Source organism: Sphaerodactylus townsendi, linkage group LG08 (genome assembly GCF_021028975.2).
Source record: "Sphaerodactylus townsendi isolate TG3544 linkage group LG08, MPM_Stown_v2.3, whole genome shotgun sequence".
Classification (NCBI taxonomy): Eukaryota; Metazoa; Chordata; class Lepidosauria; order Squamata; family Sphaerodactylidae; genus Sphaerodactylus; species Sphaerodactylus townsendi.
In genome coordinates this window covers 82,869,294-82,894,204 of record NC_059432.1, presented here as the reverse complement: position 1 = coordinate 82,894,204, position 24,911 = coordinate 82,869,294, and the positions used below count along the sequence as shown (strand labels likewise).

The following is a 24,911-nucleotide window of genomic DNA, read 5'->3' as shown; positions in this document are numbered from 1 at the left end:
AGTCAGACCCTTGCAAAAAGTAAAACTACATCTGTAAAAGTTTTAGACTTTTATTTCAGTGTAAGAGAAAAGGTTCAGGTACAAACTGTATTCAAGAAGTTGGTTCAGTAAACATAACAAAATCTAACTCCTATACTTACATACATGAAGATAAGCATAAGTAAAGTCACAGGAATTCTACGCGCACGTGTGTGCGCGTAGGCATGAGTGAGTGAGTGAGCAAGAGCTGTGTTCTTTATTCATTCTGCTTGTCTTGGGACTGGAATGACAGTCTCCAAAATGCAGGCCCAATGAAGAGAACCAGTGCTCTGCTCTGGGAGAATAATTACAGGTTGAAGAGCAGCAGAGTGGAATTACAGCCCCTAGAAATAGGCTTAGGGCACAGGAACTGGAATGTTTGGAGAGTGGAATGGCAGCCCCTCAAAGTAGCAGAAGCTCTGAAATGATATGTCCCAGAGTGGAATGTTTCCCTAGGAAGAGAATCAGGGCCTGGAATGACAGAGAGGAATGACAGTCTTAAGAACAAAGTCAGCATTCTGGGATTGGAATGACACCCCAAGCGTGGAATGACATCTCTTGGGAGTAGCATCAATATTTTGCCATTGCAATCATGATCCATCATCCCCTCCATATATCTGGTACTCGGAGTAAGAGGACTGGGGCCTCTAGCACAAGAAGGTGGGAGATCAGAAAGGTCTCAAACAAAAATCTGCCATAGACTGAGGGCAAAGACAAGGGCTGGGGTGTGTGCGTGTGTATGTGCTCATTTTCACTATTTCTAATGGGAAAACATTTGTGCGTTTATTAACAAGGTTGCAATATTTCTTGAAACAATTATTATCCATAGTTAATCGTTTATTACTATTATAAACCATTGCTTGGGAAGGTGTACACAGTGCGCGTAACTTCGGTCTGTTTATTAGTTAAAGTTATATAACGAGTTTCATATGCAGCCATTGTAAGCCGCCCTGAGCCCTTGGGTATAAAAATAAATAAATGAAATGAAATGTGCTTGTTTTCCCGTCCTTCCATCTAATATTCACCTATTTCGATTTCTTTGTTATTATTTATCTCTCAAAATCTGCAATTGCGCTCCCGGAAGAGCTAACGTAGAACACCGCGCTGGTGAGAAAGCCTGGAAGAGATAGGAAACGCGTTTGTGTTTTTTTTTGGTTGTTGCCAGCCACCGTAGTAGGCCTGCAGTTCCTGCTAGCGGAGAGAATGGGCGGAGAGAAACTCGGAGTTGAAAGTGAACCGGCGGGAGAGGCATTAAGAGGGGCCGGGTAGTCAGCATGGCAGACCAGGGGTTGGAGATGGCCTCTATGATTCCAGCCCTCAGGGAGCTGGGGAGGTAGGTTTAAGGAAAGTCGTTCTGTAGTTGCTTGTCTGCATGCTCTTGCAAACGAGGTTGCAGAATGAGTCGCAACAAAGAGGAAGTGCTGCACTCATAGATTCACCTGAGCCAGAAATTGAATGCAGTGAGCACCTCCTAAGATCTTCCCTAAATACTCGTAGTTAGTTCAGATGTCACTGGCATAAATGGACAGTTTTTCTTATGTGTATTACTTTGTACTTAAAGTGAATCTCAGCTGCTTAATCCGCTAATCTGAAGAGATCTTTTTGGAGTGCTTTTTCCATTCTAGTTGAGATGGGCAGTGCAATTCTGAGGGGGGGGGGGATAGTTCCATCAAAGCTGGGGATGGCACAGCTACAGAACAGCCATGCTGTGTCCTAAGAGGCTTGCTGTATCACAGCCAGCAAGTTGCCCCTTCCCCCATGAAAGTGACCTATACAGCACATTCAGTTGCCCCACTGATTTTGCTGATGCAAATCCATGCTGGCAAATGGGGGTGTCCTGGGACTGAAAGTGCTCAGGAAACTGACTAAAACTGACCCCAGTCCCTTTGGTGCCAGTGTGAGCTCTGGGAACAGAAGAATACTACTGTGGCTGTGCTGGCACCCAGATGTAAATGCCCCTAATGCCAGTGTAAGTGGCATTTATACCAATGCTGCGGTCACTCTGGCTCCCTCCCACCCATACCTTATGCATACCTTATGCATTCTGAATAAGGTGATATTTGGAATCCAGCATTTATCTGGAGAATAAAATGAAGGATAGGATAATGATGTAAACCACATTGTGTTCTGATTGGGGAGAAAAATGAAATCTTTCAAGTAATTTCCTTTTAATACTTTTGTTGTGCAGAGTTTTATATCTTTAATTTAAAAATTAACATATTCAAGTTGAAATACAAAAGGAGCTACTAAAATTATTTTTAATTTCAGTGCTAGTACAGAGGAATATAATACTGTTGTTCAGAAACCAAGACAAATACTTTGTCAGTTCATTGACCGGATACTTACGGATGTAGATGTTGGTAAGTAAAATGGTGGTCAAATAATTAAAATTGTCAAATTTTGAAAAGCTCAAAAAGGCAAATCACATGTGACTTCTGTTCCACATTGTTCTATCCCTAAATTCCTTGATGAGTGGACAAATTGCCATATGGACCGAAAGTGAATTGACTGAATATGTGTGTTAAAAATAATATTTATGTATTTGAAATATTTATTAGCTGCCTTTCTACCTTATGAAACTGAAAATAGCTTACAATGTAGGTAAAATAGATGCAATAAAACCAAAATAACTTATAATGTGGGTAAAATACATAAAAAATAGAATCACAATTTCGCATTGCCAGTAAATTAATCAAATATTATCCTAAATAAAACCATTTTCAACTGTGTACTAAAAATTAAAAGTGGGGGGGGGGAGACCTACCTGTCTGAGGGTTGTTCCAGTATTGTGGGGCTTTGCACTAAAATGAAAGTAACTAATTAAGTTGATGGGTGGGGGGTGGAGGAAGAAGAGGGAATATTTGAGCAAACTGCTCATTCATTTAGTTGCAGACCCAGAGTTTGGCGTTATGTGTCAACCATCCTAGTGGATACAACCCAGAAGCACATTTTTGCTGAGTGTAAAATGGCGAAAATGACGTACTTTGCAGTAAGATGTGGTTTCTCTTTAAAAACAGTCGAATATACCTGAAGAAATAAACCAGGTGTCTCTCAGCTTTGCTGAGTTTTGGAATTTTATAAAAAGAGTGGGTGCTACCAAAAATGGTGCTGTGCGGGTGGGGAGTGGATACTACAAAATAACTAGCGTGGCATATGAGCCCAAATTTTGAGAGATTCTTGAAAAGCGAAATCATCTGTGAAATTACGAATGTATAGTGTAAATGTGCTTCTTTGCAGTGGCTCTGGAACTTGTTAAGAAAACTGAATCTCAGCCTAGTTCTGTAATGTTGCTTGATTTCATTCTTCACATCATGAAATCATCCCCACTTATATTTATCAACTTAACTGGAACTCATCAGCAAAGTGAAACAGAGTCTGACTGTATTGGTAAGTTTAGTCCTTTCTGCAGGATCTTTGGATTTTTGTGTAGCAAATGGTATTGCAGCTGTATGTTCTGTATGTGTATTTTTTTTGCATTGTTTTCTAGAGAGTAACTGTGAATTATATAATGGTTTTTCTGGAATTATCTGTTTTGACATTGGTTCTTTTTGCTTTTTGGTTCTGTTTAAATTGGGAGGCTTTTGGCCATTGGTTGCTTTCTTTCGTGGGTTTGATTATTGACTGTACCTTGGAAAAGTCATGCAGTTTTTTCCTCATAGGAGACAGTGGAGACTAGTAGGATGCCTGGGGGCATCTTGTTTGGTGTCTGTAGAATTGGACCCTTTGGTCCAATCTGCTTGAAACTTGGTGATTCTTTAGTTGGCAGGTAGTAATATATTCTCTACAATTTTTGTATCATTTAGTTGAAAATCAGCTACCCAGCTGGAATAATGGCAGGCCAGTCCAGGGGGGCCAGTCTACACCACTTCTAGTGTCCAGGTTATAATGCTTATAGTCATTTGGGGCTATTTTCTATTGCGGAAATAGAATTCTATTGTATTTTCTCTTCCACCACACCACTACTGACTGCGCTTAGATCTTTTAGGGGAAAGGCGTACAGTGAGAATAGACAGTACAGAAATAGAAATAGTTCAAGGTTTTGGTTAAGGATGGTTTCAGAGGGTTGCTGTGTTTGTCTGCTGCAGAACAGCTAGATTCAAGACAAGTAACGCCTTAGAGTTTAACAATGTTTTTAGGGTATGGCTGGACACTTTTATTTCCTTCGAATTTAGAACTGATTTGCATGTGTTTGAGGAAGAGAAGAGAGCCAGTTATACTTGGGTGCTCTGCCCTGTAGTGAGAGTACATCTCCTTTGGGGCAGAGTTTTGATTGCAGACACACTCAGATCCCAGAAGCTCTACGGTTCCTGAGCATTGTTTTCCCTGGCTTTAGGGTTTCTGTTTCTTCTGGTCTTCCTTCCTACTCCTCACAGGCATTTCCGGGGGATTTATGGCTGGCTTTTAAAAAACAACAACCTCGAAATTAATTAATAACAAACCATTGCAATAACAATATGAAGAATAACAATATAAAAGATCAAAGGGATTTAAAAAAATTAAGCCGGCAATCTCGTGAATGACCAGGAGCGACCCAGAAAGTGAGGGCAGGCAAGCCACACAGCAGTCTGTTGGGTACTTCCTCGTGTGTAGTCACAAAAACATGAGGACACCCCACTGTGGAGCGGAGAGCCTCGAGGAAAGTGCTCCATGCATAACAGACTGAGATGCCTTCTTGTCATCCTAGCAAACAGCTGAAATCTAATATGCCATTGATAAGGACTTGAATTCAGTGACACCCTGAGCTTGAAAGATTTTTCCAGTTATATTACACTTTATTGTGAGAGGTTGTATTCATTTAATCTTTACTTGAAAGGAATTATCTGACTAAAATATGATGCTGGATTTGGAGCTGCTTCATATGAAAGGATTGCTTTGTGTTCTTGTATGGGTTTACATATAAGTAAGTCCCCATGTTCAGTACTACTTACTCTTAAGTTGGTGCGCATATAATTGCAGCCTATGCAATAACATCCTGTTCTTGTTTTTTGTCCAGAATTTACCAGTTGGATCATAGCACGCCTCTTGAGAATTACTGCCTGTCCAAAGTGCCTCACTTTACATGAGAACATCTGTAATGTCATTTGTTCTCTGCTGTCTCTTTTCAAAGTCAAGAACTGTGCCATGTTTGACCTACTGACAAAAGAATTGCTGCATCTTCTTCAGGATCTGATTTTACTCCATGAAAGAAATGTGACTAGGCACGTCCAAGGAGATTTGTTGAGCTGGCCCATGGTGGTGAACAGATTTTCAACCCATGGCAGAATACGTTTGGGCTACTTAAGATCCATCCCATTACAGCTGATGGGTATGAGCAATGTGGAATGCTTGGAAGTTACCCTGATAAAAATTCTTACTGATATAGCTTCTTATTTGTTTTTTAGTCAACAGGACATTACCCTTTGGGGAATAGGGTGCTCTCTGTTTCAGTATGGTAGTCCAAAAACCAAAGTGCTGGCAATGACCTTTCTAACAGAATTAGTCCAGTTAGGAGGGCCTCCAGACCAACTAGCTAGCAATTTCTTCTCCATTCTTTTTGGAATGTTACAGTTCATTCATGAAGTGGATGATGCACAGTTGGAGCTATATGAAGAACCACTGTTAATGTTAGTGAGAGCTCTGTTTCCTTTTGAAGCCCACACCTATCGGAACATTGAGCCCATCTATCTAAACATACTACTGGAGAAGCTCCATGCAATTTGTGAAGCTGACGCACTCAGGCTTCTTCCTTCTGAGAAGGTGAAAGGAGCATTATGTCACCTACTGCAGTATTTCTTGAAGTTTGTGCCAGCTGGATATGAGTCTGCTGTTCCAGTTAGATGGGCCCGAATTAACAGCATTTGCAGCTTTTTCATTGTTGCAGTTGGCAGCCAGGCAGAGGAAGAGGTGAGTAACATACAGTAGATAAATGTTGCTTGATGGGTTTGGATTTAAAATTTTTGCAAATAATCATTCCAGAAAATGCACATGGAGTAGATGTTTGTGGATAACCTGTTTATATCGTACCATAGAAGATCCTGTTTGTTCTGTTGGAGGAAGGAGATGCTGCCGTTGAATGAATGAATTAAAAAACTATTACAATCAAAGACCAGCGCTAAAAATACATACAGTACCAGAAACATTTACATTAAAATTACAACAAATATAAGTAATTAAATTAATATGGAATTGTGATAGACTCTACCAGCTACACAAAATCTAGCAACTCTAGCCATAATCCAGAAGAAGGGAAATATTTGGTTTGTCTAATTTACCAGAGTTTTTTTTTTGAAGGCTAGGAGTAATGAAAACATATCTAAGATTACCATGAAAAGGTCAATGAGTAAAACATTCCCCAGTTTCATCTCTGTCTCATTTGTACAAGGACATATACATCATGCCATTGGCACAGCAATAGAATACAACTAATTGTGCTTTAATTAATTTACAGTCATTTAAGCATGGCCAATGTCAGGTTCAAATTTTCATTCTAATCTTGCAAATAGCCTAGTATTACTTGTGGATTTCCATTTTTCTATTTTATGTTCTATTTTATGTTCTATTTTATTTAGTACATCGCTGGAACTGAGGACCAGTGTCCACTGTAACATGTATTGTTTCTGTAAAATGTGTAGGTTACTATTTGCTTGTCTAAATATAGTGATACACCTTGACAAAAGAATGAATGATCAATATATATTGTCGAAGGCTTTCACGGCCAGATTCAACTAGTTGTGGTGGGTTTTCCGGGCTGTGGCTGTGGTCTGGTGGATCTTGTTCCTAACGTTTTGCCTGCATCTGTGGCTGGCATCTTCAGAGGGATACACCTCTGAAGAATCAAAGGTATAGCACAGATATCACAGAGGATACACCCTCTGTGATACACCTCTGAAGATGCCAGCCACAGATGCAGGCGAAACGTTAGGAACAAGATCCACCAGACCATGGCCACACAGCCTGGAAAACCCACCACAACCAATATCTTTATAATTCCACACAAGATAGGTGCAGATGCAGTGTAGCACAAAATGTTGGCAAATGATTGAAAGCTTCCTTCTCTCCCAGCAAGCAAGAATTTGGTTTCTGTAGCCACCACTTCATGCATATATCTCTTATTATTCAGTGATATCTGGAGAGGCTAGCTGTTATTCTTCACGGGAATGTCTGACCATGGGTATTTAGATGTTGATTCTCAGTTCTAAATATTAGTTTAATTGTGTATAAAATGGTTGATTTCTAATTAAGCATCAAAGATTAGGAAACTTGGCCTGTCGAAGTGTGTAATAATATATGTGGTTTCAAGGGAATCTTTTCAAATCGGGGTTCATCTGGTGTTTTTATGACATTCTGCTTTATTTTTTATTTAGGAAATGTATATGCCACCTCATCAGACACCTGTTCTTTCTTTAGTTGTTTATAAAGCTGAGACCTCCTGTGAATATGTTAGAAATATGTAATTGTGCAGCAGTATTGAGGATCTCTGTCCGTGTGTTTCTGCCTTAGTATCTACTGAGTCCGCTTTACACTGCCTTGAAGACTGAAACAGTAGAGATCATCCAGATTTACCGTACTAATAATCCAGAGACTTCTGATGTTGATGGATGGAACAGCAGTAGTAGTGATGAAACTCCGGGAAAAAGAATACGACTGAGCCTGTCCTTAAAGCATCCTAAAAAGTTTCCTACATCAGCAGGGTACTGAGTTCTAATTTACTAGAAATTTCTATAGAAATGTAGTTAGAGGTTATCAAATAATGAGTAAAAGTTAGGATTACTGTGCCTATTTGAAGAGCAGCTTTTTAATTTTAACTTTTAAAATGCTCTGTGGTTCCCCTGTCATTTAAACTGAAATATTTGCGTTTAATATTTAAAATGTCAGGTAAAAGAAACAAAAGCATTCTAAAATAAAATGTTGATGCATAGGTCAATTCACGTGGATATGAAAATGAAGAGCATGTTGTGGAGTGCTACTAGCAAGAAAGCCGAATCTTTGCTGTCTCTCCTGGAACAAGACATTCTGACAGGAAAACTTGTCCAAACCATGGAGGGAATTGCTTTAATAGTGCGACTGGCTGCTCTGTGTGCAGTCCATGCTACACAAAATTTCAACAGGTAGAAACACCAAAACGAGCATAAATGTTGCAAATGTGAATGAGACTTGTAAAGGTGCTTTTGCGGTTGTTTATGTGCTGATTTTATTTTGTATGTCTGCACAGTAAAACATGAAGGGATGGCAGTTGGTTTTTCAGCAGAATTCTCTCTTGGAACACTCATTCTTTGTTTGCTAAGTCAGCTTTTTGCTTCAGAAAATGAGGATTTTTTTTTAGCGGGATGATCCTCCTTATAATTGTTTGTATTCAGATATCTCGGTGTAAATATAGCTGCAGTTATCTAGTATAGTATATAGTGTTCTGGGATATACGGTTATAGTAGATATTTCAAGATCTAGGTGTGTGATTAGTGAGGTTTAAAATCATTTAGTTGTCTGAGAAGTCAGTGTTCTCCAGTTTTAAACTTTGAATGCTGCAATTGTAATAAAACAATAAAATGTGTATCGAAGTCAGAAGCAATCACGTGATTTCCCATTCTTTTCCTTAACAGTACAAGTCACCAAGCCAGCCATCTGTGTAATCCACATAATCATAAACATAATGCTGATTTGCCTTCAAAATCGGGAGAGCCTGTGCAGTTAATGTGGATTTCTTCTGAGTTCATTATGAGAGTAGTTAAAGTCTGTTGGAAGCTGTTGGAGCCAACTTCACAGATAACTGATCTAGAGCAAGTGATTCAAAGAGTGGTGAAGATCATCGATGCCTTACTTTATATGCAAGGTGAGATGTCATTTAAGAAAACAGCAGTTAACATTTGACCTCTAGTTGGTTTGTTGGTGTTTAATTGTCTTGCACTACTTAAGGAAGAGTACATACACCCTGAATAGGTGACTGCTGCTAGATTTTGCTTTTATAAAAAAGAAGGCAGCCGGCAAACCAAGGCAGTGCTTCCTGCAGAGGAAACCTGAATGGCCACACAGAGTGTTGAGTTTAAAAATACGCACCAGCTGTGAACCTGATATTCCAGGGATCGTGTAATCCCATCCAGTGCAGACTGACTGATTTCACTATTGTCAACGAGCAGAACCATAATCTTACGTGTATCAAATTTCAGTTTAATAGTTGGCTATCCTGCATTACCTCCTCCAAACATATTAATCTGGTGTCTTACCTAACTCTGTTGAAAAGGGGAAAGAGTTATTCACATGATTCCTATTATACCTCATTCAGTATCTCCAGAAAACTCACTTAGCTGTTCCATGGAAATGTTAAATGGCATGAAGGATGAAATAGAACTGTGAGACCCCGTGGCACAGATGTCAAGAGCATTATCTGTACAGAATCAGCAAGGTTGACTTACTTCTTTCTCAACATAGACATTGTCATTAGTGTGAACTAAGGTCATTTCAGGTACAGTCCTATATGTGGACTGAATGAGTCCAAATAATCCGTTTTCTCTTGGAGTACTACAAAATCTAACTGTTCAGACACCTTGTTAACTGTGATTTTTTCAACAGGAGATGTCAAGGATTGAATAGGGGGTTTCCTATGTGTAAAGTTGGTCTTTGAAGGGACACTGAACAGTAACCGTTCACTAATTTAGTGTAGCCAGCAATGCAATCTTAAGCAAAGTTACACCCTTAGCTCATTGATTTCAGTGAACTTAGAAGGGTATAACTGCCTACAAGTGTACTGAGAGTACTGCTTTTTAATACCACAACGTATTCTGATGGAGGTATGTGCCTCTGTTTCACAAATTATCTAAGTTAATTTAGTGCGGTGTTTTCTTCCCCATTTAAAGTAAATGTCCACCTCAATGATGAGATTATTGGAAACTTATTTGGAATGCTTTGTTTGCCATGGATTTCCAACTATTCTGATGACCCTTCAGTCCACCTGCCTTCAGTTAATGTGAATCTTCTGGCTTTGAGCCAACATGCTGGAAGATGCTTTTGTAAGTAAAACTATACGTATTTACTCTTTGCTTATCAACATACCTGTCTCAGTTTAGATAGAATTTTTGAAGCCCAGTTAATTAATAATATGTAAATTTTTAGGCATGAAGTACTTGGTTTAGGAATTTATTTTAAGACTGTTTTTAAAATAATTTCAAAAATGACTCAATAGTTCTCAGTGTGCAATTGCACAATATTGTCATTTCTTGATTGTATTAAGATCACTAAGATGGGAGGACTAACTTTTTGTGCAAGTTAACAACAAATTGCCTTACAGAGTGTTTGTTTTTCTTCCGTTAGCACCTGAAACTCAGTCACACTGTATCTTTCTGCTTTCTTTGATTCCAAGAAGATTGTGTCTGAAGTGGAGAAATTCTGTATATCAACATGCGTTACAGAGTCCCCATGAAAGCATCAGAGCTAACTGTGTTAAAGGATTTCCTATCCTGATGCATCAGTCAGGATGTGCTACGTTGCCTGTATATCTTTTGTATGTAAAAGTTGATACATTGAAGTTTTCTTTGGATGGGGAGGAAGGACTTAAGGCTAATAAAACTAGTATATTAGTTCAATAAAGTGTACAGTTTTGCAATTCAGGCCCCTTCCGCACATACAAAATAATGTGTTTTCAAACCACTTTCACAACTGTTTGCAAGTGGATTTTGCTATTCCACACAGCTTCAAAGAGCACTGAAAGCAGTTTGAAAGTGCATTATTCTGCATATACGGAATGAGTATGCAATTTTGCTCTTCTGTGAGGGCTCACAGGGGTTACCTCTGGTTTCTTGTTTTAAACCAGCTCTTGGAGTTTGGTCCCATTTTTCTTCCCCTCTGTACAGCAATTTCAGAATATATGCAGGCAATACATTTGATGATCTATGTGATTTAATAATGTAGAATCCAGTAAAGTATTTGGAGAATACCAGATATATGCATGATATTGATGAATACATAGATAGATAGTTCATAAGTAACACTTCATTGTGGTAAAAACTACTGCATTCAAAATGTAGTGGAAAAACACTTATTTCTGTTTTCAGGGAGCAAATAAGGGATGAATCTCTGTTGGTCCAGAAAGCTTATGCCAGCATCATTGGAATATTAGCTTGCTATCTTTCTGGCAACTTTAACTTAAGACCTCCTTTAAACGAACCCAACATCCAGCCCAAAAGTTGTGACATCCTCTGTAGCAGCCTTGTTGTTACTTGTTCTCATGAGGAAACTTGTGTTGTAAAAGCTTCCATTTTCAAGCCATTTCTAAGTCTTCTGGAATGCAATGTACCAAGTCCAGTAAAGCTAGGTAAGTTTGATTTTTGGATACGTCAATGATGGCATTTTTTTCTAGCTACATTTTATTTTGCTTCTGCAGTGGTGTTTCAGACCTATAATCTGACATGAAAGGATGCATGCAAGGTGAAAAATACAGCCAGCAGAGAACTGTGCTGTTTCTTCCCTGCGTCTTCCTTTGGGAAATGTGAGGTTGTCCCAGAGGCCTCTGTGTCATCACAGGGTAATTGTGCAGCTGTGTAAGAGCCATGTGTTGCTTTCAGCTGAGCAGGTGCTATGATGAGAAGTTGCCTCTGGAATAATCCTTTCTTTTGCAAATGGAAGTATGCTGAGAAGCACAAAGTAGTCTGTGGCATCTTTTCCCCAAAACATGTTATGGGGGGGACTATGAGATTCATCTTTGTACTTTGTAGGCTGCCCTCCAAGAGAATTATGGGTACTTGTCTTGTTTTCTTAGTCTGGCACATAAACATGTAGCAGAGCAGGAGCTGGATGTAGTCCAGGTATCATCAGTTGACAATTCCTATAGCAGTGATGGTGAATCTATGGCACGGGTGCCAGAGGTGGCACTCAGAGCCCTCTCTGTGGGCACATGCAAACAGAGGTCCCCCCCCCCCCCATCTAGGCTGACCTGGGCCGCTGGGCTCGATTATTAGCATTAAACCTAAGACCTAGTTTTGGGGAAGTAGTGTAGGTAAACCTGTTAAGCGCTGTTAAACCCCACTGATTTTCATGCAAAGAACTAAAGCATGATCCTTTACCTGGGAGTAAGCTCAGTTGCTGGCAATGGGGCTTGCTTCTGAGTAAATCCTCCTAGGGTCGTGACTCACCCATTGGAAGAGTTGCATGGTTGCTTCAAAGCAAAGCCATCGACTACCACCAAGCTTACTCCTGAGTAACGCACGCCTCGGAGCCAACCGTTTTTTCTAAAAGAAAACCTCAGTATTCAGGTTAAATTGCTGTGTTGGCACTTTGCAATAAATCAGTGGGTTTTGGGTTGCAATTTGGCCACTCGGTCTCGAAAAGGTTCGCCATCGCTGTCCTATAGCCAGCTTTGGCTCTTGATGTTGTGTATGTGTCATCCAAATCCATCTCAATTTTGCAGCTGCTTCAAGCTGCACTTAGAATTATAGGCAAATGTTCATTAAGTGAATTTGGTCTTTCTTTGGTTAGGAGACAGGCAGGCATATGAATAATTTAAATAAATGAACCTTGAGAGTTATCAATTTGTGAAAACTGTTCTAATGTTATGTATTGTCAATGTTTCACGGCCAGAATCAACTGGCTGTTGTGGGTTTTCTGGACTCTGTGGCAACGGTCTGGTAGTTTTAGCTCCTAACATTTTGCCCACATCTGTCGCTGACATCTGTGGCACCCAGTTGAACAAAACACTCAACACTTGTGCCACAGAGAGAAATGCATCTTACTGTGACATGTCTCTGAAGATTCCTGCCATGGGTGTTGAAACATATATTTCTTACGTATGTAGAGATGTCTTGAATGCATTGCCATTTACCTGTTCCTTTCTTGCTTAGTTTTAGTTGAGAACCTCTCTACCTTTTGTAAACACTTGAACTTTCGAGAAGATGAACTGAATGTTAAATTTGTAATTGGAGCTTTCTTAAACCTGATGGAAGATCCAGACAAAGATGTAAGAGTGGCTTTAAGTAGCCATATCAAGCACTTATTGGGCTATTCAGAGACTGAGGAAAGCTCCATAAAAGAGGTAAAGTTATTAGGTGTTTTCTAGACTGAAAAAATAATGCAGGGCTATTTCAGAATGTATTCACCGCAATGACTTTGAAATCTGGTTTCAGCTCTTCATTTCCAAAATGAAGGAGGCCTATATAAATGCCAAGATGTCAAGAAATAGCGAACTGAAGGATACACTGATTCTCACAACAGGCGATATTGGAAGGTATCATTCCCGTGGTGCTGTATTTAACACGATCAAGTATTTTAGTTCAGCAAGATCTTACATATAAAAATGTGAGCTGTAATGTTTTTCAGTATTTTCAGTATTCACTTACTCCTGCATTCAACCTCATACAGAAACTTCTGCTCAAATTCCAATGCTGTTTTTTTCATTAATTTTGTTTGCTTCTAGTAGTGCTGTGCATACCAGTGATACATGATTTGTTTCTCTGTTTATCTTCATAAGGGCAGCAAAGGGGGATTTGGTGCCCTTTGCACTCCTACACTTGTTACATTGTTTGTTGTCTAAGTCACCATCTGTGGCTGGAGCGGCATATACCGAAATCAGGGCTTTGGCTGCTGCCAAGTCGATAAAGCTGCAAGCATTTTTCAGTCAGTACAAGAAATCCATCTGTCAGGTAGGTCTTATTGTTTGGAGTACTGTAAAGGTCTGAAACAGTAAACCCCCACCCACCCACACACTCTTTATTGTGCCTTCTTACTAACAGCCAGCATGGTATAGGGATTACAGTGTCAATCTAAAACTGAGGAGGGTTAAAAAACCCTGGTTGGCTGTGAAGTTCATTGTGTAGCTTTGATCTAGTAGTCAGTCTCTCACAGCCATACAGGATTGCTATGAGGGTAAAATGGAAAAGGGACAGCTGCATGTGTTTCCCCAAATTACTTTGAGGGTGGGATTAAAAACATAAGATGTCAGGTAAGGATATATTTGTTACTTTCTGGTAATCCAACATCCTACCTGCATTTATTTCAGAAATATATATGTCTGCTTATGTAACAGCTCTCCAAATCCCCATAAAGTTTTTTGGCTGCAAAGATTCAGTGGAGATTCCTCAGGCGTGACTTTCACAGAATGCTGTGCTAGAGCTGTATTCCTGCTGAGTTCACTCCATTTTGCATCTTTTTTGGGTAGTGGTATGCAGCAACAGCAGGCATACTGTGGTTGCCCTTGACATACTTGCTCAGCATTCTGGTCACCAGGTAAACCACAGAAATGGAGAAGTCATTAGAAGGAGGTGCACAGGTTTCAGAAAATCACTGTGAACGAAAGGGAGAAGGCCTCTGTTGACATCCCCACCCCAGTCACTGCTCCTCACAGTGGTGGGAAAGAGGACAAATAGATGAACGTGGGGGAGGGGCAGGGCTGGCTGGCTGGCTGACTGGCCAGGCAGGGGAAACGGTGAGTGAGCAAGTAGAGTGAGGGAGAGGAGATTCCTCTTACCTGTAACTTTGTGTGGGGAAGAGTTGGAGCCATGGAGGCAACTTCACTCAAGACAAGCAAGAAAAGGGAGGGGAGGATGAGATCTCCCCCACAAGTTGCATGAGCCTGTGCCTGATTGTATACTAATAACATCATCACTGTTGGCAGAGATGGTGGATCTTCCCTTCTTGGATCAGAAAGAACAGGGTTTTTGGAGGTGGGGGAACAGCATTTGTTACCAGAACTATAATCCACTTTAAGTAATGAAGTTAGGAACTAGTGTTTTCTTCACTAAGAGTTCTAGTTTCTCCAAGGTAGATATTAACAATAGATGTATTTCTGAATTCTCAGTTTTTAGTGGAATCACTGCACTCAAGCCAGATGGCGATGCTTTCCAACACTCCCATTCAAAGCAGTGAAATGCAAAAACAAGAAAGTGCTCATCAAAGGGAGGTAGCCCTGGATACATTATCTGAAATTGCCAACGTTTTTGATTTCCCAGATCTCAATCGTTTTCTTGGAGTAAGTAGATAATACTTTAAGATAAGCTTTTGCATATGTTGGCTGTGTGTTTTCCCCCAGTCTAGGGTTGCTTATATTTGTTACTTAGTGCTTGCAGACAAGATTTTCACATCTTGTTGTCTCTAGAAGGGAAAGGGAAGGAGGCCTGTAAAAGCTAAGAGCAGAGGTTCAACAGGGGAAAATAGCTTGGTCAAGATTTCCTTTGGAGACTATATATACAAATGAAACATTTATTTACTGTTGGTAGGAATTTATATTTTAAAATGTTTAGTTTTATGTTACTCCATTGTCTTTTTATGCTGGTAAATCTGCAGCTTGTCACATGAACAGATTCCTGGTACTGAGTCTGACCATTGGTCCATCAATATTGGTGACTTTGTCTGGCAGTAGCTCTTCAGGGCCTCAGGGAGAGGTGTTTCACAACACCTGCTACCTGGTTGTTATAACTGGAGATGCTTGAGGTTGTCCCTGGGACCTTCTGCATGAAAACCAGGTGCTTTCCCACTGAGCCGTGACCTTATTTGTCTTTGTGAGTAGGTTTGTAAGTATATTTTCATTGGCATGAAGGAAAGAAATTAGTTTTCAAAGCAGTGGCTATCTTTTCATTTTGTTAGCGGATTCTCCAAGTCCTATTGCCTGACCTTGCTGCCAAGGCCAGTCCTGCAGCCTCTGTGATCATCCGAACGATATCAAAACAACTAAACGTAAATCGCAGAGAGATCCTCATCAACAACTTCAAGTACATCTTCTCTCATTTAGTCTGCTTTTGTACTAAGGATGAACTGGAGCGAGCATTACATTATCTCAAGGTAACACTGAGTTTTGGATATGATTGCTTGGATTATTGGCAGAGGCATAGCAAGGGGGAAAAGCGCCCGGTGCACTGGTGCATCCTCCGCTCCACCCCGGATCGCCCCCACCATGGGCTGCTCCACCTGGAACGCCCCCGTCACGCCCCGACAGGGGGGCCACCCGGTGCATCGTGCACCCCCCGGTCCCCTCGGAGCTACGCCTCTGATCACTAGTAGTGAACATGGTGTAGTAGGGCTATGTCTAAGATCTTCAGAACTTACTGTAATCAATGAGCAACCTATTCCCTGACCTCAATGTGTTTTAAATGCTTTGAATATGGGATCCTCATTTACGTTATTGATTCACATATGGATAATTCACCATCAGAAAATACCTTCTCCAATTCCTGGCTGCATAGCTAGAATCCCCTGTTCCTCTTTGGCTGTCTAAAAACAATTTAAGGGTTTTATGCTAATCAGGTAGAACTGTAACTAGTTTTGCTTTTCTTGCACTTCTTATATTTATTGCAAAACTATTAGATATGAATGCAACCTTTTTTACTGATGAAAATTGAGGTTTCCAGGAAAGCTGTTGTATTTCCATTGAATGGAACAGGATCACTGCTTGACTCTGATCTGCACTGATCTCTTTTTTGTTGCTATATTTTTGGCTGTTGTAAAATTATCATTTTTTCTTATTAATATCTTAACAGAATGAAACAGAAATAGAACTAGGAAGTCTGTTGAGGCAGGACTATCAGGGATTGCATAATGAATTATTACTACGTATAGGAGAACATTATCAACAGGTCTTCAATGGCTTATCAATACTAGCTTCATTTGCATCTAATGATGACCCATATCAGGGACCAAAGGATATACTATCTCCTGAGTTAATGGTAAGTCATACTGCTATTACTGTTTCCTTTGCAGTTTATGCAGAGGAAGAACATAGATTGTGTTTGTATTATAAAATACAGTGAAGTTGTAGTTAGGAGCATTTGGGGAAAGACTTTTGGGGGAGAAAACCTCAGGAACAAATCAGAGTAGATAAGCTGCTGGTCATATCTCACTTACTTTTAAGCTTATGTGGTTGCCTGTCCAGCCGTCCAGCCACCATTGCTCTAGCCCCTGGCCTCACTTAGTAGAGCAATGCCAGGAGGGGTAAATGATATGATACGGTGCTATGATAGCAATTCTCATTCCTGGAAGTGATATCATGGCATTGTGTGATACTCTAGGAATTTCCTTCGCTCTATGGGTTTTATTTTAGGGACTGAAGTAATTCCTGGCATATTGGTACTGTAACATTTCTTTGGGATAATGACATCATGGCTTCTACATTTCCCCCTAGTCTGTGGTTTCAGTAATGTAGTGGAGGGCCAGGAGAAAGCCTGTATTTAAGAGGTGGGCTTGAATAATAACATATCGTATGAAACTACAATATTACTATTCTGAAGTATTTCAATTATTTAGGCAGGTTACCTGCAACCAAAACTGCTGGGCATCTTGGCCTTCTTCAACATGCAGCTGTTAAGTTCAAGTGTTGGTATTGAAGATAAAAAGATGGTGAGTAAACCTTCTGTTCCCAAGATAAGAGAAGGGAGAAGTTGGAACTCTCATTATTCCAGGGTGTTTTCTTATTGTTTGTCTGCAGCAAATCAGGATGGGAGGCTAAAAGATTAAATTAGTGTCAAAATCTACGATGTAGTTCATGAAGGCATTGATACTTACAGATGGTATTTCTTCTAGCTGACAAATAATATCTTCTAGTTGGTATAGATGTGTTGTTGGCCAATACCTTAAGAATTGGCTTTTGTATTTTTTCTTCATGATATCTTTTTCTCAAGTGCTGTATATCTCTTCATCAGAAGCTTCTGTCACATTTCTGAAGCTAGGTTTAACTTTGCAAGACTCTGGAAAATCCAACATTGGGTGTCCTCAGAGTTATTTTAGAAGCTAAATTGCGATGCGTGACCTCAATTCAGACCAAAGTAGTGGCATGACGTGGGTGGGTATAACCCTTTCATTTCAACATGATTTTCCTTTTGACCCTCTCTTTGAGAACGGGAAGGACCTGAAAGACAGAGCAGACAAACAAGCAGCCTTTCTTTGCCTACTGTATTTTCTGTTTCAAGGGTGTTAACACTGTGAACTGATTGAGCTTGCTTGGTGAAATGGTGCAGGGATAAAAGGGTCACATTCTTCCTTTGCAGAAGTGACATGTGAACTGGGGTTCTGTGCAGCTGCTATTTGTATTTCAGAAAGGACCTGGAAAGATTTAACCATGCTCTTGTCAGCCCCTACTCCCTGAAGCTTCCCCTGGGAGTCTCCTGGTTTAGTGTATTGGTTGTGAATGCTTCCTTCTAGCTTGCAGTGAGCAAACATGAGAAAACTTAAATGTGGTTGGCATTATTAAAAAACACAAGGAATCTGTGAAGGTCCTTGTAGAAACCTAGCAGCTCTCATCAGGGTCTTTTATAATTCCCACAACTGAACGATCATTTGATACAAACTACAGCATTTTCAGTAAATGCAGCTTAACTGATTTTAAAATGTTTTCTTCTCTGTTGCAGGCCTTAAATAGCTTGATGGCTTTAATGAAGCTTTTGGGTCCCAAACACATAAGTGCTGTGAGAGTGAAGATGATGACGACACTTCGGACGGGGCTGAGATATAAGGATGACTTCCCGGAGTTATGCTGCAAGTAAGAACACCATGTGCTGAAAAAGTGATTTACAGCTGTGATTGTATGCCGTGTTGTACAGCCTCGTAAATTATTATTATCATCATTAAATTTAGTATATTGCCCACTCCCGAAGGGATCTGTTCAGAGTACATGGTTGAAATGCCTGTAAATAAATATGATACTGATGTCCCGTGATTGAGGTGTTTGGACTGGGAAACATGTCCTTCATATGTTGTCTGACTTGTTTCCTCTTATTTGTTCTTTTTATTTAGGGCTTGGGACTGCTTTGTTCGCTCCTTGGACCAGGCTCATCTTGGTTCCCTTCTCAGTCATGTGATAGTAGCCCTCTTGCCTCTCATAAATGTTCAGCCTAAAGAAACTGCTTCAGTCTTCCATTTTCTTATAGTTGAGAACAGGTATTGCATTTAACAGTTTTTAATGGGGTTTTCCAGATGGCTTTCAAGCACCCAGAGTTGTGGCACGAACTGCAATCACATTTGATGTAGATTTTGTTTATAGAGGATAGAACAGGGTAATCGAAAAATGGCCTAAAAAAACTGGATTCAGTGGCTCATGTTTCTTTTGTAGATTAAACAACTCTGCATCATCTTTATAGATTTGCAGAACTGATTCTGCAGATTTTACAGCGTTGCATAATTTGGATTCTTTTAGATGTGCAGAGGCAATGAGAGTTAATGGTCTTGAAACACTGGAAGTCTAGTTTTTGGCTTCTGATATTCTGATATTGTCCACATAATTTCAGTCATATCTTTGCATCCATAGTGCTGAATACTCACTTGCCTAAAGTGGCCTTTATATCACTTTTTATGCCGAAAACCTTTTTTAAAAAAAGAAACAAAAAACACAAATAAAACTCTGTATTTGGAGCAGCAGAGTACTGTGTAACTCCATCCTGAGACAGGATCTGCCAAAACACACCTAGCTCTGTCTTGAGTTTCATTTCTGAGGTGAAGAAGTAGAAGGCTTTGCCATAAATTGTGGATTGAACAAGGAATCCTGTCACCCTCACATTGAACCTGTGAGTGGTTGCGGCAACATTTCCACTGAATTGGGAACTGGCAGTGTGTCATGTGAAAAGTTGTGGCTCTTACAAAGTTGTATAGTAAAGCCAGGTGTGCTGCATGCAGGTGTCAGCTATGCAGGCGTGGGCAGACAGACTGGGAACTATAGCAAGCACTGGAAGATCCAGCAAGAAGTGCGCTCATTGCACCCAGGCAGAGCCAAGCTCAAAGCAGGGCTTATATGGAGAGGATTGATTGCTGCAGCAGAGATCCTGCAAGGAGTTAGTCTTCCTCCTGGCAGAGAAACGAGCACTCTTCCTTTGACTCTGTAGCTGCTGCTGCTGTCTCCACCTCCTTTTCACAGCTGACTCATCACAAGGCTCCATGGAGGACTGTGCAGGTTCTCTCAGCTGCGTGGTATCAGGTGAGGAAGTGCTAGTAGCTGACTCTGCTGCCTGAACTTCCTCATGAGCAGCCTGCTCTGGCTGAACAGTGTGGTCAGCTTCTGCTTCCTCGTGAGGAACCATTTCTGAGTGCCTGGCGTTAGCAGGTTCTATATCTGAGTCCTCTGAATCCAGGTAACTGCCCGTAGGCTGGCCCATGACACCAGGGTTTTGTAACTAGAATGGGTTACATTTGGTCCATTACTTTAAATTAATTCCAGCAGCATTCTACTCTTACATTGATAGCCAGTATTTCTACCATATGGTTCCATTGTGTCTTTTATGTTTGGTTCTGCTGAAGTTTTATATTTCTCTGGATGTTTGTTTTATTTTGTATATTTTGATTTGTTTCTGTGATACTCTTATTTTGTTGTTGGTCAGAGATGCAGTACAGGATTTTCTACATGAAATATATTTTCTCCCTGAACATCCTATACTCAGAGAAATTCAAATAGTTCTTCAGGAATACAGAAAGGTATAAACTGTATTTTATATAATAAAATAAGCTGTTTGAGAATGGAAATGTTGGGTCTGTGTCCAGTGGAAATTTTTTCTGACTGCTGTTGGGGATGGGGTACAGTTTTCAGAGATTTGCCCCTTTGGTCAGTCCTGCAGTCCTTTGGTGCATTTCAGAGAGTAATTTGGGCTGCAACAGGAAGGCAAATGAAGCCTCACTCCCAGGGACGTAGGTGTAAATTTTTTATGGGGAGGTTCGAGGGGCAAGACCACGCCCCCACCCGCCCCTGGGGGGCGTGACCACGCCTCCCAAAGTTCCGCCCCCAGCCTCAGTGCGTATAAAAGCAGCTCTCCAAGGCCAGGGACAGCAGACTCCCCTACCCACTTCCCCTGCCTCCCTGCCCCCCCGGGAGTCCCTTTACCCCTCTGGGCAGAGAAGGGATAGGGAAAATGCAGCCCCGTGCAAATTCTGAGTTTTGCGTGCACCCCTCTCCATGGGCAGCCGCTGTGATGCTGGAATCCACCCCCAAACAGCATCATTTTCAGTGGTGTTTAAACTAGGGAGCCCAGATTCTCCTTTTAAATCCACCTTAAAGGGAGAATCTGGGGTCCCCAGTTAAAACAACATTGAAAATGATTCTGTTTTGGGGTGGATTCTCCCCCACCCTGAAACAGCATCACTTTCAATGTTTAAACTGGGGACCTCAGATTTTTCCTTTAAATCCATGCCAAAGGGGGGCGATTTAAAAGGAGAATCTGGGGAAATTTGGGGGGTGCCTGCTGTCAGGGGTGCAATTGTTAAGCTAGCAGCACCAAACTTTCAGGGTATCAGGATGGGGCACTTTCAGGATGGGGCACCCCCTTTGGGAGTCCATAACTTTCGACCCCCTGAACCAAACCTCACCAAACTTGGGCGGTACCATCAGGAAAGTCTCCCAAACAATCCATGAAATTTTGGTGCTGGTAGCCTAAAAACTGCGCCCCCTGCAGGCCAAAAACTAAAAAAACTTTAAAAATACAAAAAAAGCCACAAACGGGGGGGGGGGGCGGAGCTTCGGGCATGTAATGGGGGGGGCCTAAACCCCGGGGGGAAAAAACCCTTTACCTATATCCTTGCTCACTCCATTGACTTGCTTCTGCCAACTGAGATTTTACTTGGGGTCTAACCCAAGCTGATTTTCTTTCTGTGACCAGAAATGTCTACATGAATATAAGCACAGTGAGCGGTACCTTTCTAAACATTTCTCAGTCTGCTGTTTGCCATAGGAGGAATACTGTGAGTCAGTAATGTGTATTGTGCCATATGTGCTCAGTGACAGCATGTATATTTTCAGGGGGTAGCTAAGTTAGCATGTGTTGTGCGTACAGTATATGTTAAGTACCATCAAGTTGCCTTCGACTTACGGTGACCTTGTAAATTTATGACCTCTAAACATCCTATCATTAACAGCCTTGCTCAGGTCTTGCAACCAAGGGCTGTGGCTTCCTTTGTAGCATCAATCCATCTAATGTTGGGTCTTCCTCTGTTCCTGCTGCCTTCAACTTTTTCTAGCAGTATTGTCTTTTCCAGTGACTCTTGTATTCTCATAATGTGACCGAAGTATGATAGCCTCAGTTTAGTAATTTTAGCTTTTAAGGAGAATTCAGGCTTGATTTGATCTGGAATCCACTGATTTGTCTTTTTGGCAGTCAAAGTATGTAGAACAAAATTTAAGTCCATCAGCACAAAGACCAACAGAACTTTCCATGGCAAAAGCTTTTATGAGTCCAAGTGTATCTTACAAGGAGAGCTCTGAATCATAAAAATTTACACTCTAGAAAATTCTGTAGGTCTTTAAGATGCTACTGGACTCAAATGTCGTTCAGTGTTTAGAATTAATTTTATAGAAAAGTTAAAAGGAAAGGTAGCAATTAAAACGACCAGACCACAGCGACACACTCCAGAAAACCTAAATAGTCAGTTAAAAGCAAAAACTTTGATTCTGGAATATGTTTTGTATTTCACTGAAATAATGTATTAACTTACATTTGTCATTTTGCTACAATATTCTGTGCCCATTTACTTGGCAGCTGAAGCAGGCAGAGGATGAGGAAGTGTAGATTGGGTGATTTGGTAAACTTACAGACAAGACTGCTAAAACAAGTTATGTTATAAGAAATCTGATGCACCTTTCATTTCTAATTAAAAAAACCTTTCTTAGCTTAATATATTGAATAATAATTGGAACATGTGCTGTATATTTCCCCTTAGGAAACTTCCAAAAGCACAGACTTGCAGACAGCACTGCAGTTGTCCATGAGAGCCATTCAACATGAGAATGTTGATGTTCGGATCCACGCACTTACCAGACTGAAGGAAACATTATATAAAAACCAAGTATGTAAAAATAAGGCTCACAATCTGATGAGTAACAGCTGAAAATGAATATGAATGCCGTCAAGATTCTGACTACAGTATCTGCCACTATAGGTTCTGAAATAATGGGTTGAATTCACAATAAATTTTGCAGTTTCTGCCAATTTCCCTCTTCCAGCTTCAGGACCTTCTTCATGTTATTCCACAGGGTTCTCTGTCCCCCAGGATCAGCATTTTGTGGAGATCATGGGGTTGCAGTGGGAGGTAGAAGACAAGTAACTATGGCAAGTAACGAATTAGGAGAGGTAGTTGACTTCTTTAATAGCATAATGCCCCTTGCTCTGCTGTCTTAGAATGAAACAAGCCATGTGAGTGATGGGAAAATTCTAAAAAAGTTGGAGCTAGAAACTGGGACAGAGGAGAGATGTAAGAAGAATTACAGTTGTGTATACAGAGGGAAATATTATTTACTACTAGCAGTAAAGCCCATTTTCAGATGAAATAATGGGGGCAAGGAAAGAGGGTGGGAAGGAAAGGGCTTTTCCTCCTCCTCCCCCACCCTTATTTTTCAAGTCCTATGTAGAGTGGGAAACAGGGAAGAGGCCTCCATCTTGACTGAGCCTTGAATGGAGGATTGGACTGAATCCCAAGCCCTGCATGACTTGGGAAACAAGGAAGGGTGGGGGGGGGCAATCCTTTGTGCTTCTCACCTCGCCTCCCAAGGCCTTGTGTGGGGTGGTTGGAATGTGAGGAATCACTTCCAACCAGTGGGAGTCTTGCACACCCATTGGCTGGGGCTTCGTTGTCGGACATTCCAAACCCTTAGCGAATTATGTATAGGGATACTTTTAGTCCACCTTTCTCACTTGGATTCAGCAGATTACAAGGTGAGAAACACAACAGAATAAAGAAAACTATATAAGAATTTAAAACAATGCATTACTAACAAGATAATACATAAAATAAGCAGTGTAAACCCCTATTCCCTTTATGAAAGCACTCTGCTAGCCAGATCCAATTGACTACATCCCTATTTCCTTTATAAAAAAATGCCCTCCTGGCCACCTCAAGTAGGCCATTGATTCTACAAGGCAGAAACCACAACAGAAAACGCTCGGGTTGAGGCAGCTGTTGCTGTCAACCCTAGGCACGCTGTGAAGATAGTATCAGTAAGAAGTAAAAGAGAAGCATAGAAGAGGGAGCTGCTCAGTTTTACATTATTTGTTTACTTTTGGTGCTGTAGTAGTTAAAATGCTGAGTTGTTTAGTTATGTTCTTGTTGTGGTACTAAATACAGAAATACATTAAGTTCCACATCAAGTCTGCCTTTTCCACTTGTTTGAAGTCTTTGTGCGATGCCCTGAACCTCACAATAGCAAAGCTGCTTTCTTGGTTTTAGAGTGTAGGGTATGTAAAATATTTCTTTTCTGAATGGAAAATAGCTACATTGTGTTTGTACAGCAGGGAAAGCTTTGATCTTTATGAGAATAGCATTCTCCCTTTCTCACTATCCTAGCAAGGAAGATAAAACAGAAATACTATCAGAGGTTTTAAAGTACTCATTCACTTTATTCTTACAGTTCCCTGTCTTTCTTCCTTTTTCTTGTCAACATTGCTGAGAAAGGTGAGCCATACTAGATAAATTACATGATATTAAGTTACCTGTTACACAGTAAGGGAGCTTGTCGTTTTCAGTGTCAGCTGGACAGGGGAAGAAAGATTTTTATGTACTGTGTTCTTTCTCATTCAGTCTTTTTAAAGTATCAGTTTCTTAATTCCACCTTAATGTGCATAAGTGTGCTTACAGAGTGATTAGTGGATAAAATGAGCTTTCCCACAAACACAGTATAAGGCAAGTCTGCATTGCAGCTTAGCTTACTATTGGATTTTTCAGCAGTGATTTGATATGGTTGAGAGTGAGTTCCTCTAATGTATAGATCTGCGTTATGCTGAGGGCACTTTTGCACATGCAGAATAATGCACTTTCAGCCCACTTTCACAATTGTTTGCAAGTGGATTTTGCTATTTCGCACAGAAAATCCAGTTGCAGAGTGCATTGAAAGTGAATTATTCTGCATTTGCGAAAGTGCCCCCAGTCTGACCTTTGAGCCATGTAAACCAGAACACTCTGGTAGGATTGGCAGTTTCTTTCAGATCCTCTGGCAGAGGACTTTCCCTGCTCTGCTGTCTGAGATCCTTTTATTTACTTTA

At 40.6% G+C, this 24,911-nt stretch overlaps 1 protein-coding gene across 1 annotated transcript in view; it reads left to right on the top strand.

The window, feature by feature from the left end:
- The first annotated feature begins 1,220 nt into the window (after positions 1-1,220).
- Positions 1,221-24,911, top strand: part of ATR (ATR serine/threonine kinase) — a 59,124-nt gene continuing 35,433 nt past the window's right edge. The window contains exons 1-21 of the mRNA XM_048506916.1: positions 1,221-1,351; positions 2,287-2,378; positions 3,256-3,405; positions 5,012-5,901; positions 7,498-7,688; positions 7,917-8,105; positions 8,595-8,824; positions 9,846-9,998; positions 10,300-10,489; positions 11,040-11,299; positions 12,822-13,012; positions 13,104-13,204; positions 13,448-13,619; positions 14,774-14,944; positions 15,559-15,753; positions 16,449-16,634; positions 17,212-17,304; positions 18,312-18,442; positions 18,697-18,840; positions 20,271-20,364; positions 22,597-22,722. Of these exons, the coding sequence (XP_048362873.1) occupies positions 1,293-1,351; positions 2,287-2,378; positions 3,256-3,405; positions 5,012-5,901; positions 7,498-7,688; positions 7,917-8,105; positions 8,595-8,824; positions 9,846-9,998; positions 10,300-10,489; positions 11,040-11,299; positions 12,822-13,012; positions 13,104-13,204; positions 13,448-13,619; positions 14,774-14,944; positions 15,559-15,753; positions 16,449-16,634; positions 17,212-17,304; positions 18,312-18,442; positions 18,697-18,840; positions 20,271-20,364; positions 22,597-22,722 (4,008 nt within the window). The 5' untranslated portion in view covers positions 1,221-1,292. The remainder of the gene's footprint in view (positions 1,352-2,286; positions 2,379-3,255; positions 3,406-5,011; positions 5,902-7,497; positions 7,689-7,916; positions 8,106-8,594; positions 8,825-9,845; positions 9,999-10,299; positions 10,490-11,039; positions 11,300-12,821; positions 13,013-13,103; positions 13,205-13,447; positions 13,620-14,773; positions 14,945-15,558; positions 15,754-16,448; positions 16,635-17,211; positions 17,305-18,311; positions 18,443-18,696; positions 18,841-20,270; positions 20,365-22,596; positions 22,723-24,911) is intronic.